General features: G+C 38.9%; 1 protein-coding gene across 5 annotated transcripts in view; it reads right to left on the minus strand.

Moving 5' to 3' along the window:
- TENM1 (teneurin transmembrane protein 1) overlaps positions 1–18,546 on the minus strand; it is a 649,978-nt gene that overhangs the window by 86,351 nt on the left and 545,081 nt on the right. For 4 of the 5 annotated variants that reach the window (XM_027716459.2, XM_027716460.2, XM_027716458.2 and 1 more), the window contains 3 exons: positions 12,325–12,510; positions 11,227–11,250; positions 8,766–8,912 (listed from right to left, as the gene is read on the minus strand). In XM_027716459.2, the coding sequence (XP_027572260.2) occupies positions 8,766–8,912; positions 11,227–11,250; positions 12,325–12,510 (357 nt within the window). The remainder of the gene's footprint in view (positions 1–8,765; positions 8,913–11,226; positions 11,251–12,324; positions 12,511–18,546) is intronic. The other variant, XM_027716461.2, reaches the window with a different exon arrangement.

Genomic DNA, 18,546 nt, shown 5'->3' on the forward strand with positions numbered 1-18,546 from the left:
GTTGAAACTTGAAGAGCAGGCTTGGAACTGCAAGGAAAAAAAAAAATCTTATTGTTTCCTCTTTTTGTCCAAGGAATGAAACTCCCTATGTCCTTAAAACATGAACTGAAATGCAGATTATCCAAGACTACAAATCTGCCAGAATTCTAAACTTGAAAAGGTGATGAAGACATTGAAATGTCTTGCTGGTTGATACTGCAGATGCCTGCAGAGGGCTCTGATGTGGTCAGGCCATTCAGGGCTGGGCTCTGCCAGTGGAAGGGATATGGCAGTGACAAGTCTTGTTCAAGGAGTCAAGGGACTTTCTGGAAGGTACTAATTTCTACAATCTGACTGCTGTCTACCTGAGAAACTTGACAAACATTGGTCTGGCAGAATATGTGCTAATCAGAAAAAAGGAGCACTTATTTCAGAATAACAGTATCCATGGGGAAGCTACTCTGGAGTAATTTTTTTCCACAGTAGCTATTCTGATTAATTTTTATCTTGTCAACAAGCCATTAGATGTGGGAACTGAGTTGACCTGATTCTCTCATTTAGGTAAGAAATAAAAGTGAAAAGTCATAGAAATATCACAATATGAAGATTATTAGGAAAGAAATTTCTTAGGAAAGAAATAGCTGTAAAAATAACAATTAACTACTTTGCTCTTTCTAATAGAGCCCTCATTTTTCTCTGCTTCAGTGAAGAGCTTACATGCCTGACTACAAGCACAGTGCATTCAGGCTGTACACAAAAAGAAACCAAGTACAGGGAAAGCAGTTTTCCATCTTCCAGTCAGACTCAATTTTCATCTTTTCTTTGCAGTTTACTTGTCAGCAGAGTGACTGCCTTATAAACTCTTCCAGGTTCTGCTAATGGAGTTATTTTGGTTTGAATTACTTGCACCTGGTTTCATTTTGCCTCTCCAGGCTCCCAGGGATACAAGAGGGTGGGTTTCCCATTAGTAGGGTGTGAAGTCCCAGAAGCATAACAGAAGCATAATTGTGAGAATGGTGTGTATTCTAACAGCACCATCAATCTATGAAGTCTGGATTAGGCAGGACCAGCTTATGGCCTTAGAAGCAAAGGCTACAAAATCATTAGAGGAAGAAATTGCTACTGAAAATATCAATGTTAATGCAAGGGAACAGTCTTCTAGGCTACAGACTATCACTCATGGCTTTTCTCTCACTCATGCTGTATTTTTTTTTATAATATTTTTATTGATCAGATGACAATTTATTTTAATCTCCCCACTCAACCATGCAGAGTGAAAGAGAAAACAGATGTGAGGCTCAGAGAAGGTGCTCCATAGGCAGCGAAGCAGGAGGTGCAGAAACACCAGCTCTTCTATGGACTCTTAAGACCACATATTTTGCTCAGGCCACTGTGTGTATATACTTTAGAACCATTAACTAGAACTGTCTGAATAATGAAATTTCTAGCTTTTTTCACCAAACAATTAAACAAAATTTAGAAGAGAAATCAACTTGGATAAAACTGAAAAATATTTTTCACACTTTGTGCTAAAGTAAAAGAATAAAGCACCTATTTTGGGGCAAACAGGAAACTATTAAGCTAAAATAAAATCTTTGTTCCACTTTAGGCTCATTTAAGACTTTGGCTTTAAGTTAGACAATTTAAAAGAAAAAATTTCAAACCTAAAACTCCAAAAGAAACTCCTGTAATTCAGCATGATACCCATCAAAATGAACCAGGTAAAACAAACTAGTACAGAATCACAAGCTACATATGGAGGCAGTTTGTGACAATGTAAATCATATTACTAAGTGAATGGGAGGACACTTTTAATGAGCCAATTCTATTTGAAATGAAACTTTTAACCCAGGAAAATAACCCACAGAAACCAAATAAATCTTATTTATAAACTACATAATCAAATTTGTTCGCTTGAAATCCTACAAATACATTAGTCAGTTCTCAACCAATGGTCACAATTTTAGTTAAATTTTCATATCAGAAACCAACTATTAAAAAGCTCACTGTGTTAATAAACCAGCAGGATTTCTTTTAAATCTCAGGAGACAACAGTCAGGAGTATGAACAAACTACTACAAACAGCAAAAACTGTAATTCATACAGCAGGGGAGCCTGTACACTGAAGTTTTTACTGTCAATTACACCGAAGTGCATCACAGCATAGGTGCAGACTAAGATGTATTACAGGGGTGTAAATGATTTCGGTTTGCTATTAGCATTTTTTAATTTATTTTATATAAAACACAGTCAGGCACCTTAAAGGTGCACTACAGATTATATATTAAAGTGCTTCACATTTTGATGAGTCTGGGATTATGGTTTGACATCTTCCAGTTACCTTGTTTTGTATGCGAGGGATAATGATGAACAAAGTGAATTACACAATTAAAATATTTTTAATATTACTGCTAAAATAGAATTCACAAAGATTGACTTGAGGATAAAAAGCACTTCACAGCACACTTAAATAATTTAAACAACCTCAAAGAGAAGGCAGAGCATGCCAAAATAAGTTGTTCTGTTTTCAGTCATACCACTCCTATCTGCATTGCAATAGATCGCAGAATTAGGACAAGATTTTCCTATTTCTTTGCTGAGGAATAGATTTTTTTCAAGAAGCTTTCTATAAGGAATGATATTAATATTTATTGTGTCAGGAGTTTGCTTTAATGGAATCACACAATATTTTCCATGAAAAAATATATTTTCTTGCTCACACATTTTTATATATTTTTCTTATTCCGTATTATGGAAAGAATCTCACAAGTGTTGTGAAATTACCTCCTCAGCTATGTTTCTACTGCAGTCATGGAAGGCTCAGGTTGTGCTTGGTAGAGCACATTCTCTAAGGTAAACATTGTGCAGCAATCTCTCTTCTACAGGGATGATCACCTTCAGCAGCCAGAAAAATTGGCAATGGAGCTGTGGCTATGGACCCACCTCTCCACTGGTTACTTTCCAGCAATATATCTCTGTACTTTCCAAGTTTGGGCAACTGCTGTACAGTGAACATATTTCGTATGTTTTGTATTTGAGCTTTCCATGCACTGCGTAATATCCACGTTAAATCCTCATTAAAATAAAACAAAACAACAGTTGGAAAAGAAAAAGGCATTTTGTCAGCTATAAGTTAATTGCAAGAACGCAGAACAAGTCACATATTTCATGCCTGATACGAACAGCTCTACGTCATCTACTTTCCAAATCCCAGCATCTCTGTTCTGCTCATCTACCCTTGAATCACTTGCAATTCATGGCTACAAATATGGGAATATCACTGCTGAAAATAGATCAGTGTTCACAATTAGTACAAACTGTCTAGATACAATTTCAGGAACACCCAAGGACAGTAAAGAGGCACTGCATGGGGACACTGGTAAGGGAAGCAAAGAACAAAGTGGTTCTAATTCTGGAGTGGTGGCTTTCCCAGCTCACCAGTTCAGCAAGCAATAACTTGCACTGCGGCCTCTTTTCTATTAAACAACTGAGACACTTTATTAACTGGCTAAGAAAATGACAAATTCAATCAGACTCTACCTCCCATGTTAGTTATTTTAATAAACCATCCACTATCATTAGGTTCTGGCAAGCAAAACATAAATAGTTTGCAATAAAACTTAGAATTGCTACTCTTCTGCTTAAAAGTTCATTAAATGAGCAAAGTTCTCACCCTTTCAAGCTTTTGTCTCACGTGGAGAAGTTAACTACGAGGTTAATGTAAACCAATAAGTTTGATGGTAATGTCAGACCCAGAATATTCCAAAAAGTGGTGAAGATGCTTATATGGTGCATGCACACACATGTCTGCAGACATGCTCACAAACACACAGGCTAACAATGTAATTGCTCAGTGACATGAGAGTCAAATCCATCTCTAAGCAATACACTGTACTTAGTTTTGGGCATCACAATACAAGAAAGATATAAAGCTATTATAAAACATGCCAAGGACAGCTATGAAGATGGTGAAAGGCCTAGAGGGGAAAACATATGAGGAGCATCTGAGGTCATTTGTCTTGTTCAGCCTGGAGAACTGGAGACTGAGGGGAGAACTCATCACAGCCTACAACTTCCTCATGAGGGGCTGTGGAGGGACAGGCACTGGCCTCTTCCCTCTGGTGACCAGAGACAGGACCCAAGGGAATAGCCTGAAGTTGCATCAGGGGAGGGTTAGGCTGGATATTAGGAAAAGGCTCTTCACCCAGAGGGTGGTTGGCTAAGGGAATTCAGGAAAGTGGTCACAGCATCAAGTCTGATGGCGTTCAGAAGTGTTTGACAACACTCTCAGGCACATGGTGCAGTTTTTGGGGTTGTCCTGTACGGGGTCAGGAGTTGGACTTTAATGATCCTTGTGGGTCCTTTCCAACTCAGGATATTCTATAATTCTATGAATACCAATGAGCTTCATTTCACTGCTGCAGAGCAACCCAGAGCTGTGTGTGTGTGTCAGTGCACTCCCACTCCCTCTGTGCTGGAGTGAGCACCAGTGACTGAGCTGTGAGATCTATGTCCAGAACATTTTCACCAAAAGTAAAAAATGGAATTGAAGTTCCTCCTTGCAGTAAGCAGATTTTTTTCTCTGAACTCCTATTCAGTGCAACCTAAAATACTAAACGCTATGACTCTCAACATTTGAAGGATTTGCACTTTTCAGTACACTCACATGATCAATTGTTCAATACTAGTGTTGTTTGTGGAAAAAAAATCCACAGGCATCTCCAACCCACGTTTACTTGTTTTCTTTTACAGATTTCAAATACGCATTAAACATTGCCTGTGCTGACTTGTTTCACCACAGGCTCAGCTCAGTCTAATTAGGGTTGCCAGGAATCCAAGCAAAAGGAATCTAAGAGTAACTTCAGAAGAGACTAAGCAGCAGCAACAGCAACTGTCATGAGTATCTAATGCTTATTCATATGCATTAATTCAAATTGCCCAAATTTTAGCCATAATACATAGCAGGCAGCAGAAAGCGAGGCTGTTAACCGGGAACACTGGTGTTTGTATCAGGAAACCCAGCAGGGTGCCTGTGGAAAGGTTGTTTTATTCAGTGAGTACCAGTGGTGTTTGGCCTTCCACACACAGGACAATACAAATATATCAGGTTTTCAGAAACTGTAAGTATCCCTGGGGAGTCCTCACTGCTCAGCAACAATGAAAACCATTCCCATCAGTATTACTTATATTGAGTAATAATAGCATATTACTTATATATGGACTCAATATCTCTATGATAGATAGGTTATTAAAATGCCAATGGATGGGTCAGAAATACATCAGTAGCACTGGTTATCAACCCAAGGCTATGCTGAGTCATATATTTCCTTGTGCTTGGAAAAGCTTGGAGAAAGCTACAATAACTGTCTGAAGTGACTGAATGGATATTTGAAAGAGAATTCAAAGCTAGTAGTAAATAGTATTTTCCTTAAAAACAAACGGGAAAGATTGATTCATGAAAGAAAAACAATAAAAAGAGATGCAGGCAAATTTAAAAGAGAGATCCATATCAAAGACATTAATGGGAGTGACAGGTTGCAACTCTCAGCTGCAGACAAAGACCTATATGTGCAGCAGCAGGGTAAATACATATCCAAAGAACAGGAAAATTGTGGCTTGGCAGAGTGAGGGGTGACCCATGAGTGGGAGCTCAGTGTTTTGTGTCCCCCCACGTTGTGGCAGCCTCCTGTGCCCAAGATACAGGTCCTCGCCTGTGAAAGCTCTGCAGAGCTTTCAAGCAATCTTCTGGAGCTACTGAAGCTTCCAGTGAGTCTTAATTAATGGCAGGACAGGAGAAAATTACCTGCTCAGACGAGCTGAATGATCATCTTATAAACTGAAATCATGTCAGTCACGACAGAGAAAGAATAAGAATAAGAAATGGGGAATAATGTGATGGTGTGATGGTGTGAGAAGCCACAGCGAGACAAAGGCCCCACTACAAAGGACATCTGCTTGACTTCTTGGCATTTTCTAATGGACATCACACTGCTAACAGACTGCAGATGCACTCCACGAGAGCAAGTGCAAACCATGCTGTCGTGCATCTGTTATAATGCTAAGACCTTTCCAATGATATTTGTAGTGATATTTGAACAGGTAAACATGCCCTTAAGTCTGCGAGTAGGAAAGAGCTAACAGAGAGTTATGAGCTGGAATGGGAAAGGCAGTTTTGGTACAGCCAGGGTACAAGTGCAGTGAATCCTAATGGGGCTCTAAAAGAAATTGTGCTCTCCCTGCTCAGGAGAATAGTCCCACACATGTTTTATCTTACCACCACAAGGAACTGCACTGATGGGAACTCGGTGCTTCAGTGGCTGCAGGACCAGGATGCCTGTGAATATACTTGTGGCTTTTCTTTATACTAATATGTCGTTCCTTAAAAAATGAATTATAGGCTTTCCCTCTCCCAAAGCTTTTGTGCTCTTAATACAGGCCAAAGAACAACACTAACACTTCCTCATGCCAAATAAATGACATTATTCAATCCTTATAGTTAAGACTAACCTAGTTCTTTTCTACCATGTATTTGAATTGTAGTTTTAAATGTCAATTTAATTTAATTTAAATTTCGGTCCCCGAAAGCACTATATAATAAATCAACTGAAAACTACACAAAATTATGCCTCTGCCTAAGTCCTAAAATTAGAGTTTGTTTGACATAATAATTGTTCACATTTACTACAGTTTTGTTCTTTGGTGGTAACTTCCTCCTAACAAACTTGAAACACAATAGGACTCCTGAGGACTGCGATATAAATGTTTGATTTAAACACAAGTGGAAGGATTAAGATTTTTCTAGGTGAGAATTCTGTGATTTGGAATATACAAGGGCATTAAGTTGTGTCTAGAGCATGATCTCTTGGGCTTTGTATTACTGACTGAGTATGATCATATCTTAATGGCTCAGGAGGTTATTACCTGTCAGCTGTGTTTCTGTAACTCAACTGAGTGCATGCTCTTAATTCACCACAACTGCAGGCAGAAATGCTAATAGCTTCTATCCTTATGAACCTAATCCAGTTATGGAGCTTGATGAATGCAAACTCGTTAGGTCACCATAATATTCTCACAGTCTAAGGCTCAACCACCATCAAACAGGACTTAACAGGTAATGTCATATCTCCTTCCTAATTTCTGTTTTTACTATTGTGTTGGTATACAAACCCTAAAACACTAGGAATCCGCTTTTGATTTCATAGTAATCTAACACTGGTATAACTTCAATGACTTTAGGGGAATTTTTCTACTTTATACTTATGCCAAATCAGGTCCTGTGAACTTCATATATATAAAGAGAAGTGGTTATAATATGTAGATATAATTTTCTTTTCTTATACAAAATTGATTGTGAAGGAAACTTAATTACATGTAGCCCATCTGTAGTAGTCAGATTAATTAAATATTTCTCTCTGCACTTATCTCTAATTGTAATGTCAACAGAACTGTCCTAGTCCATGTTATGTTGCCATTAAAAAGGAAAAAGAAAATTGCTTTTAAAACCTGCAGTGAAATGATGTTAAGTGTCTGCCTTAAACTGACAAATTCAAGGAGATTTAGAGTTAAAACTGCCAACTCTTCCAATAACTCACCGTTATTGCAGAATATAAAGCACCCAAAATCACAATACAGGGCAGTTTATACAGAGCCAGTTCACAGAGTGTATCAGAAAATGCTTTACATACATTACAGGCTAAACAGGGTTTTAGTGGACAGATTTAAGAGTGAGTCAGTAGCTTGGCCAGCAGGGGAGAGCACTGACAGATGGGAAAGCACAGGGGGGCAGCGATGCCAGCTGTGGGACCTTGTGTGAAAGGGATACACACCAGTGTAGGAGAGCAGAGACAGTGGGCAGAGAGACGGTTGTTGGACCTCTTGGAAGTAAGGTGGAAAAGGAAGCATAAGAGAGGAATAAGGCAATTTTGAATGGGGTTCAGAAACAAGGAAACCTTTGCCAAAGGACAGCAGGGTCTTAGAGGCCACAGGATACAAAATCAGAAGGTCTCAAAATATATCTGTAAATGTGGAATCATCACTGAGTCAGATTGTTTCTATTGAGGTCCCACAGTGACCTCAGTTCTTGGACCTACAACAAGCTTAATTTATCAATGACCTAGAAAAAACACAGACAATCATTAGACCAAGATTTGGCCCTACAGTTGAGCATGAGATCTCACCCAGGACATGGATATGGTCTAACTGTGACACAATTAGGCAATATATATTTCAATGCATCTCATGTACAATCTAAGGAAAAAAATGTAACTGTGCTTAGGACAGATCATAGAATCATAGAATGGTTTGGATTGGACCTTAAAGATCATCTTGTTCCAATCTCCCGTCATAGGCAGGGACATCTTCCACTAGACCCAGTTTCTCAAAGCCTTTCTAACATGGCCTTGAATTCACTATCTGAATGAGAAAGAGGGTTTTTTTGTTTCGGGTATCTACTGGCTGCCTTTTCTGAAAGAGATGACAGAGTTATGAGGAAGAGTGGAAAGAAGATGGAAGATGTTACACTTTTGTTTCGTTTTTTATAAGAAAAAATCAAGTACTGGGATGGTAGATATGGCATACAGATACCTTCTGCCTTGAGCAGCATCTAGCACAAGGATCTGTTCCCTCACTGTGCTGCTTCAGATGAAGTCAACGGAATAACTGTCTTGAGCACATAGACAAACATTGACATTTTGTGATAAGAAAGAAAACATATATCAAAACCATAGACTCAAATGGCAGTCAAGGATGTGACAAATAAACAGAGACACATGAATTATGTATCATACCTCCATCATTGTCCAGGTTATCTCCACACACCATTTCCATGACAATGTTACATCCTGAGCCACTCCAGCCCACTTGACAAACACAGTGCCATCCATTCTGATCAAGAGTGCATCTCCCATTTCCATAACAGAGACCTGGGCAACCATCTAAAAAAGAAAATGTAAAAAAAGAAGCCTTCATGAAGGAATTTTCTTCTCCTATTTTACAGCTGAAATTATTCATTAACATTCCCACTTCTAGTACTATACTTGCTGCCTTCAAATGATCACAGCTGCCTTGCAAGCCATTTAATTTTTTGGCCAAAGATGGAAAAATCCCCAACCTGGTCTTTCCCTTTGCTTGCCCAAAAGTAATTTCTCAGTGAGGAATGAGGATTTTTTTAGTGTGTAATATTTTGTGTGCAGCAAAAAAAGTGAGGAAAGTTATAAGTTATAAAGTCACAAAGTCTGCCGTGTCCATCTCTTTCTCTGCTTATTGAAAAACAAGCTGTAGTTCACAAAGGAAATCATATACATAATCAAGATTTATATCAAAGATACACATGGGTAATATCGTCTAAATGACAAACTGGCATTTGTGGACATAATCCTACACATTGCAGGGAGTGGAGGTGACCTTTTTATTCTGTTCATAAATACTCATCTGACTGAGAAAAAGCCAATTTGATTTATGCTACAACACAACTCTTTCCACCAAAGGCAATTGAGGGAGCATTGCCTTCCAATGTCCCATTTCACTTTCTTCCATTATAGCTGATTCTAAAATGGCTTTTTAGAATCAGCACCATGTGGCCTTTAGTGGTGCTGATTCTAGATCAAAACTGACACAGGGGCTGTAGCATCCTCTGGATTATATACTTGCAAGCTCTGAATCAATCGTGATTTGGACATTCACAGCTAGATTTCTTGCCTATAAGAGTGAGAGAGGAAACAATCTTTTGGATGTGTACACTCGTGTCCATCTGCTTGCATAGTGCAGTGCCAGCTCAGACATTTGTCAGATCCTCTCCATGTCACACATGGAGCCAAAGGACAATGGATAAAGCTTGGCAATAAGCTTGACAGAGCAAGTGGCATCACTTGTGAGAGGGCTCCTTTTTGCCAGCATGGATATACAGGATCTGAAAGCCCTTCTGCACATGAACATCAACATGCAAGTGTCATCTGAGAGAATTTTTTTTTGAGGAAGAAAGAAGAAGCCTCAGTCTGCAATTGTGTTTGACTGCCCCAAGATGCTCCAAATGGACTTTGGAGGGGCCAATCCTAGCCTGGTCTGTCAGGGTGTGACTTACAGCCCCACAGGCAGCACATATCCTGGCCACTTTACATGAGATACATAATCTCTCTCTTTCTCACCCTCATCACAGTTTATCAATCACGTGTGCAAACAGGGGGATTGGAGAGTCTGACCTTCTTTCTCAGAAGGGCTGGAGATGGATGGGACCATTTTCTCACGCTGTAATTCTGGAAGATGTTACTCTAAAACAGCATGAAGTTGGCAACCACCAAATATACTATAAAAGCCAATTATTTGCCTCTTTTGGGAAGCTGGGTGAAAGGGCATTACTCTTCTGGGTAATGAGGATGTTTTTTCACTTTGAATCCCTGTCCTGCTGAGTTAATTAATTTCTTGGCCATGATTATATTTTGCTGCTGTGTGTGGTTATCCTCTAAGTGTATAAATGTAATCAAATGAATGCCTACCTGCTTTTATTATTATCTAATTCTGAAGAAATAAAATAAGAAACGCAAGATAAGCACCCAGGTCTTTCTGAAATAATGATTAGTTTTATATTTCAGCTACCAGCTTTTTTGGAAGGGGCTCTGCACAGTGTGGCTCAGGCTGAGGGACTGCTGTCAGACTCAGGGATGGGACTTGTGCTGACATGAATAAGCAGGACCTGCGGCAAGGCATGGGAATCAAATGAACAGCACCAGAGACAAAGCAACATAAAATTTAACTCTTGTATCAAATGTTTCGAAGAGAAATAGATCACATCTGGCACAGACAGCTTTAAAAAAAGGGTATTTCTCTATCAAAAGAAACTTACTTCAAGCATCGATGACCAAAAAAAAAAGAAATTTTTGTTCTAATGGCAGACTATCAACACAAGCTTTTTGAGCAAGTCCTCAGCTTTGGCATTAGTTTGGGATGGTAAGCAAGAACAAAAAATGGATTTGCCTAACACAGCACATCAGATGGTCACGTAAAACATGCTTACATTGCTATGATTTTGCAAATGAGTTGAGTACATTATTTGTTAAAAACTGCATTTTCTGCTGTTAATCTCTGTCTCTGCGTGTGTGTATATATATATATATATCTCCATAAACAAATGTGTTATCTATTCTGGGAACTTAGCAGTACAGAAGCTCAAAAGAGGTAACACAAAATGCTCCATTCCCAATACTTTTGTATATTTTCATTATTTTTTTTGCAATGCTGATATGAAAAACTTACCTTGAACAGCATCTAAGTAGTGAGCTTAAAAAAGAAAAGAACAAAACTGAGATGGATTGAACTTCTGTACCCAAATGAAAATACAGACACCATTTGCTTATGGCTTGTCACCCGTGGGACAGATGTAAAATGTCTCCCTCTTCCTGCAGGCAGATCTATTCCTGCTGCTGTGACCAAAACACATTGATTTTGTGATTGTTCTCCATTTGATGACAAGCATGCAGAGGGGCTGGGGCTACACATGGCACTGCCTACAATGTGAAGAGTAAGTCTATTTATCTTTTTAAGTATATCGTTCCTTCTGTGGACTTGCTCTAAACAATCTTTAGAAAATTAGGCTGTTCCTCCTTCTCAAACCTAATTCTTGACTTATCAAATCTGATTAAATAAATTCTAGAGCCAGGGAATCAAGATAAACATTCTAGATTTTCCAAGAAACAAATGCGAGAGCTTACATTGCTTATCTCTGAAAATAGATACTGTGCTATTATAAACAATTAAAACATTTATGAATAATCTTGCTTTGGGACATTTTAGGGAGAAACACTATTAGACTTTCAAAAACCTGTTGTTTTTCATTTAAAATATAACCATTGCATTTGTGTAGTAAACTAATAACTTCTAAAAAGGTATGAAAGCTTTACCTTATTAGGAATATTGTTAGAAGTCAGCTCTAGAAAAAACACCATTAGTAATAAGTAGAATATGTAAATTCTCAGACAGAAAGGTAAGAGATTTAATGCAAGAATTACTTAAGGTAAATAATAGCTTTGTCCCCTCACACAACCTATTTCTTAAACACTTTTCCCTTCTGACTTCAAAGTGCATACATGAACATGTTAGGACATTTATCTTTCCTTTGTGTGGTTTTTTTTAGAAAACTTAATTAATCTCTATTATTTCCTCTATACAGAAGGTTGTGCCAAGCTGCTATTCTGTGGGACATGCAGGGTGCACAGGCACCTTTTTACACCTGGCTGGATTCTGGACCTCTGTTTTTCCAAAACAATTTCAAAAAGAATGATGGCTATGGCAGATCTGCGTAGACCTGAGTGAGATTTTATGTATTTTATTTCTTGGGGTACCAAACCCCCTTACCAATGGTGCAGTGGTCCCCTTCCCATCCAGGGCTGCACTCGCACTTCCCGTCCTTGCACTGCCCGTGCTCGGCACAGTGAGAGTGGCAGGTCCGTTCTTCACAGGTTGGTCCTACCCAGCCCTCTTCACACTGGCATATCCCCCTGGAACAGACACCGTGACTGCCACAGTCCAGGGTACACAGCTCTGCAGAGGAGAACAAAAACACACCACGTGAAACATCAGTGTCACAGCACAAATAGACTTCGCATCAAGACTAAATCCCTTCTGTACTAGTATCACTCATCTATTGGATCAAATATGGGATTTCATCACCCAGTACAGACCTTATGCAATCTGGCTGCCTCCTTCTTTAGCAGTTACTTCCCAGACTATTTATTTGTTTGGAGTAGGGACTGCAAATGATGTCTTTGCAAACAGTAGAGTAATAGGTCTAAAACAGACAAACAATGACACGAAGAAGTCCATATCTTTTGACTGATTTCTGCTGAGACTCAATTCTGAAAAAGTATTTTTCTTATAAATTCAAATACTGCAAGGGAACCGAATTAAAGGATAAAGTGGCACATAAAATACATACAAGCAAATCAGTTTTTGAGATGTTCAGATGTTTGTAGCGATGATAAAGTGGCCTTCACTTACAGTACAGAGAGCCACCAGGAATGTAACAGAGAGCAAGAGGCAAGGCAAACACCCCTCTCTGATGGCAGTATACAACATTACATGATTTGGATCTCCCTAGTTCTAAAATGCCTTTCAAGGACTCAAACTTTTCCTCCCTGACTTCTGTGAGTCAACTGCCAAGAAACCTGGAAAGCTGTTTCAAGACAGGAGTACCTCCACCATTGCCCTCAAAAGAACTTCTCTAACTGGGTACTGTAGAACAGCCCTGATTGTGAAGTGGTATGGAAGTCCTGAATTGTTTCAATACATCACCATATGCCAATTGCAATTCTACTTCCACTTAGACTAAAGTCGTTCAGTGAAAAGGATGGCTTCATTATAGAAAGGTTCCTTGTAGTTTGAATTTATTTAGAATAATTAGCATAAAGAGACAGAATTTGCTTGTTATCCTGCAATTAACCTGCTACAGAAATGTCTCCTCCCTCTTCCTCTTGGAAAGCAGCTGATAGCACTTCAAGTGTAAGCCAAATATTCGTGTCTGCTCTCATTTCAAATGTCAGTGCTACATATTTAGTTGTGGCAGGATTTTTCCCTTGACAGATCTTAAACAATGATCGTTTAGATCTTGGAACTATTGTATATAAACATTCTTAAAAGAATTTGTAGTGACAAATGCTGTCACTTATATACCAAGAAAAGTTTTTAAAGTTTAAATTGAAATCTAATCAATTCCAATCATTTTAACACAAAGAAAAAAGCAGCATAGAAATGGAACAGTACAATGACATCGCAGGTGTGCTGGGTTCTGTCTAGAGTTATGAGTTTAGCCCTTATTTTCATTGATAGCCAGGCTGATGGCACAGGGTGCAATCAAAAGGATCAGTGAGTGACAAACTGCAAGAGCATGGTCAAACTAAAAATCAGAAGTAGAAGTAGAAGGCATGGTAAAGAACCTCAGACAAAACTCAATAAAAGCAACTGTGAAGTATGATTCAGACAGGGACTTGTGTTATACTGGAGTATGAGAGAAAAATAATTATCTGATGATATGATTCTATCCTGTAAAAGAATATGTAAGACAAGGAAAGAGACTGCTCTGTTATATTCAAATGAAAAACTGTGCTGAGTCTGGGGCCTTATCCCTTAGAAAGCTCTGATTGCTGCCTGCTGATCACGTACTAATCTAATGCTTCATGCCTTGGACTGCCTGTCTGCTGGTACTGGGAAGGATTTCTTTCTCTTTGATGCATAATTTGTCTTGGCTTCTTGGTTTTGTTACTTGTTTGTTCATTGGACACCTTGGAGATCGCTCAGAGGATGATGAAGGAATTTGCTCTGTTATTCCATTGGTACTGAAGTCGTCCAAATACTTGCTCCTGTGATCAAGAAGTAAACTGATCCCACCAGATCACAAAATAATCATCCCCAGGCCAGACTGGCAGAGGACCACCAATATTATTTTAACATATCTTTACAGCTTGGGGCATGGGCTAAACTCCTGAGAATTAAATCTAACAAATTACCTGCTACTTCAAGGATTTAGGCTGCTAGAGGGATGCCTTTGATCTCTCCTGATCTCCCTCTAGTTCATTATAATTATTGCTTTTGATATTTTACTTTAAGTGGCAAAGATTGTTAAGAGGATATTAAGAAATATTCTATAGTTTACAATATGTCGAGCTAAGTGGACCTGATGGGTTTTTTTACCCTCCTGGATTGAGTGCCTACTGTATGGATTTTTGTAATTGTGGGGCTGGTTTAGTTCAATTGATCCCAAAAGTTCAGTGAGGATTGCAGGTATCATTATACAGAAGTAGCAATGGCTGAAGTGGAGAAACAAAGCAACGCATAGAGCCTGCGACCCTGTCAGCAGCTCTAGCAGCTCCCACCGCTTCCCTGTCTGTAAACAGACCTAAGAACCAGCTGTGGAAAACCTTGAACACATTCCCACACATGGCATGGATGGCTGCCTCACCCGTCTGTCTACCCCACAGAATCTAATCGTGACAAACTCATCTTGCAAACAAACAGAAGAAATAACAGCATGAAGCTGAAGGCAGTGTAGGCACATCTCTACCATAGGGACATAGATAGATCTTGCACATGTTCCCCTTTTAAAACCACAAAGTTAAACAGACCTTAAAATGTTTTAAAGTTTTCCAGTGTTTTCCCCATGTTTCATACAAGGAATAAAATGTTTAAACATTATTTAAGCTCCAAATTTTTAATGAAGTGGAGATACAGGATTTTCTATCTCACAAAAAATATCCTAGGTCAGCCTGTATACAGTTTTCACTCATAAAGCTCCTTTTTTTTTTTGTTCTATTTTCCCACATAAGATCATACACAGATAAACAAATTTTACTTTATTTTTCTGCCTATTGGAATATGGTGGCTGTATCTATCCAATCACGCTGTCTTGGAAAGATAACACAGCAACACAAGTTCTGGACCCCAAACTGGCTTTGTGTGACCGGAAATGTTAGGTTAGTTGTTCTGCACTGAGGTATTCAGTTTTCACACCTCATTTCTGACAGCAAGTCCGGGCACAGTAACTGTGAGTCAGATCTGTTCCAGCACAGGAATACTGAAATGACTTTACCTAGCTTTTGTCTTTCCTTCTAGTAATGCATTTTCCCCCCAAAATATTGAATCTAAGTGTTCTTTAATGCAATTTAAACCCAATTTTGTGAGCACCAGATGAAATGAAACCTGGTTTCTTAGTCTGGATCTGACACTTTCCTCAGCTCCCCTCCTTGTCCTGTAGCTCAGCCAACTCAGACTATCATCACTGAGGCCAACCTTGAGACTTACATTCTTTTTGGTGATTTCAAACAAGGCTTCAGAAATGCTGTTTACTATGATAATGTATTCTTCTACCACGCAAATCCAAGATTCTCCACAGACTTCTCATGCAAAGAAAGGGAAATCAAGCCTAACGTTATCCTATTAATGCTGTGGTAGAACATGCAGCTTTAATCCACAGCTAATTCAAACAACTAAGATCAAAAAAAGCATTATTAGTTCAGGTTGTCCTGTTTTTAAATGCAAAACTATTTCTTAGCTCCTCCTGTAGATAAACAAGGCCAGAAATAGCAGAGCAGGGAGCCACATTAGCATTTGTGTTTGTGTTGAGGGATGAGGTTTCTACAGCAGACCAGTCAAACTGAGATACTCGGTGAGTGGTCAAGGACCAACTGCAACGGGAAATTATACAGTAACTTTAACTAGGCAAATAGACTTAAGTAAAGCTGATGTGGTAAAAATTCAGACAGTGGTGAAGTTGGACAGCAAGTCAGACAAGATGTAACTGTTCAGCTCACTGGAGCATCTTCCTCCTTCCAAACCAATTGGTGCTACAGCACTCCAAAATGCAGCAGGGCCAGCACAGAAGGGAAAGGGCTTTGAGCTGTGGGTCAGTGCAGCAGCTGAGACAGCCAAAGATGTCTCCTCTGATTGAAACAACTATTCCACTTCTCTCCATCTATCTCCTGGCTCTGTGATCCCTGTCTGGAGCTTAGCATCTGAAACTGGTGGGCTGGTTCAGATCATGAAACTGTCACATAATTATTCAGTTTATTTTTCTGGGTTAATACCTGACAGCTTGCTGAGCTAAATCAGCCCAAGGAGGGATCAAAGAAGCAACACAGGCAAGGCAAGGGAAGAGATGCAGATCACAGCCTAGACCGGGACTGTTGTGCTGAGGAGCCACAAGCTGTGCCATCATCTGACTGCAAAGGACAAGAGCAAGGGGAAGGTGACTTATGTAAGGTAACAAGGGAGGCAGGTGACAGGTACACTTTGGATTAGTCAGCTTAGGGATATTATATCACAAACCTTTAGTTATTCTGTTCCATTAACTGTCAATCATTCTCACAATGTACAGTGCCACACTCCCAGTTCCTAAAGTTCCTCAACTGTGTTGGTGCTACAAAAAGGCTTACAAAAATCTATCTCTTCTCTCCCACTCCTCTTTGTCATGGTTTAGTGGGATATACACCTGCTCAGCTTGCCAGCCTGAGCTCTAGGCAGACCTTGTGGAGCGAGGTGGGTTGCAGGCTGGTCTGTGGCTAGGAGACCAGCTCTTCAGTGGCTGTGAATTTTCATGGCTCCCACCAAACCAACTGTGAGTCACCCTAACTCACAGTAATCCATGGCCCTGCATCAGTTTTTGTACCTGTACACTTTGAAATCAAAACAAGGCTCTCTAAATGTAGGGCTGGAAAGTTAATTTTCTTTCTGAAACAAGCTCAGCCATGCAGAGTCACTGCAAGCCCCGTGCTGGCAGAGTGCCGGGAGCTGGCCTCAGCCGACCCCAGCTTCTCTCAGACTTTCATCAAATACAGTTTTCATCAAATCTAAAATTCAGAGTCCTTGGACTTACACCAATTAATGAATAAGAGACTTAAAAAATATTCAAATCAGTGTGGAATTTTTACTGACATGTCCTTAATTCTGAGTGCTCACTAATTTCTTGGAAGAAGGCAAATGTGAGCTGTGAAGCATTATTTGTACATAATCTGAGAAGGAGACAAATAATTGATCATTCCTGAGCTAATCTAAAAAGCATTAAAAATTCACTCCACACTCTTCATTTTAATTACCTAAGTCAACAATGAGTTCTTTCAAATGTGTTTTATAATAAGTTCCTACTTATGCGATATGAAAAGGGAAATTAAAGCTAAATATTTTATAATTTGTAATGATAAGGAAAGATTTTAATGTTAATTCAACATATTTCAGAAATAACTCTTAGAAAATCATGCTAAGAATACAAAACTATATGTAAACAAAAGTGGCCAAATACTATGAAACACTCATTATACTTTTCTTCAGTGGTGAGTCTTGTTCTACAGTCTAAACTTTGAGTATCATATTAATAATTTTGCTATCCATTTTTTAATAAGTGGTTTTCCATAAAGATTAGAAATTAATCTACCCTGACTTTCACCCAATAAGCTTAACTGCTAGAGGCAGCAAAAAAGTCACCTATCTAGACCTAATAAAGAAAGTTTTTTCAATTTAAATATACATAGCATTTAATAAGCTTGCATGATAATTTCAACAATGTTCCTGAGCTTTTTCAAATTACCTTCCTGCTGTGTCCTGGAGACAACTCTGTTCTAGCTTTCATTTTCAGCAACTGACTTTATTAATATAATTTTTTACACCACAAAAAAATTTGAAAAATTTAAGGTTTTAGAGTTTCAAAAGCACTTGAGCTATTTTTTTTCTGTAAAACCTAATGGAAATTTGTTCCCCTTAGAGAAGGTTACCTAAGAGTGCACTGTAGAGGCTTAATGCAGATATCAAGTTTTACATATCTGTTCTAGAAGAGATTTTTTTTTATGGTACAGCTTATATTATTTTCCCAACTTACATAAACTTCTTTGGCAATCTGGATGCTATAACTGCATCTAATTTTGGCTTCTCCAACAGTGTCACAGTATGTTAGTTGGGTGTGCAATTTTTTACATTCTTAGCTAAACACAGCTATGCCAATAAACTATCCCTAGAAGTGTCCAAGGTCAGGTTGGATGGGGCTTGGAGCATCCTGGTCTCATGGAAGGTGTCCCTGCCCATGGTGGGGGGAAGTGG

This window comes from Pipra filicauda, unplaced genomic scaffold (genome assembly GCF_003945595.2).
Source record: "Pipra filicauda isolate LSUMZ 115617 unplaced genomic scaffold, ASM394559v2 scaffold58_size5111680_pilon, whole genome shotgun sequence".
In the NCBI taxonomy this organism is placed as follows: Eukaryota; Metazoa; Chordata; class Aves; order Passeriformes; family Pipridae; genus Pipra; species Pipra filicauda.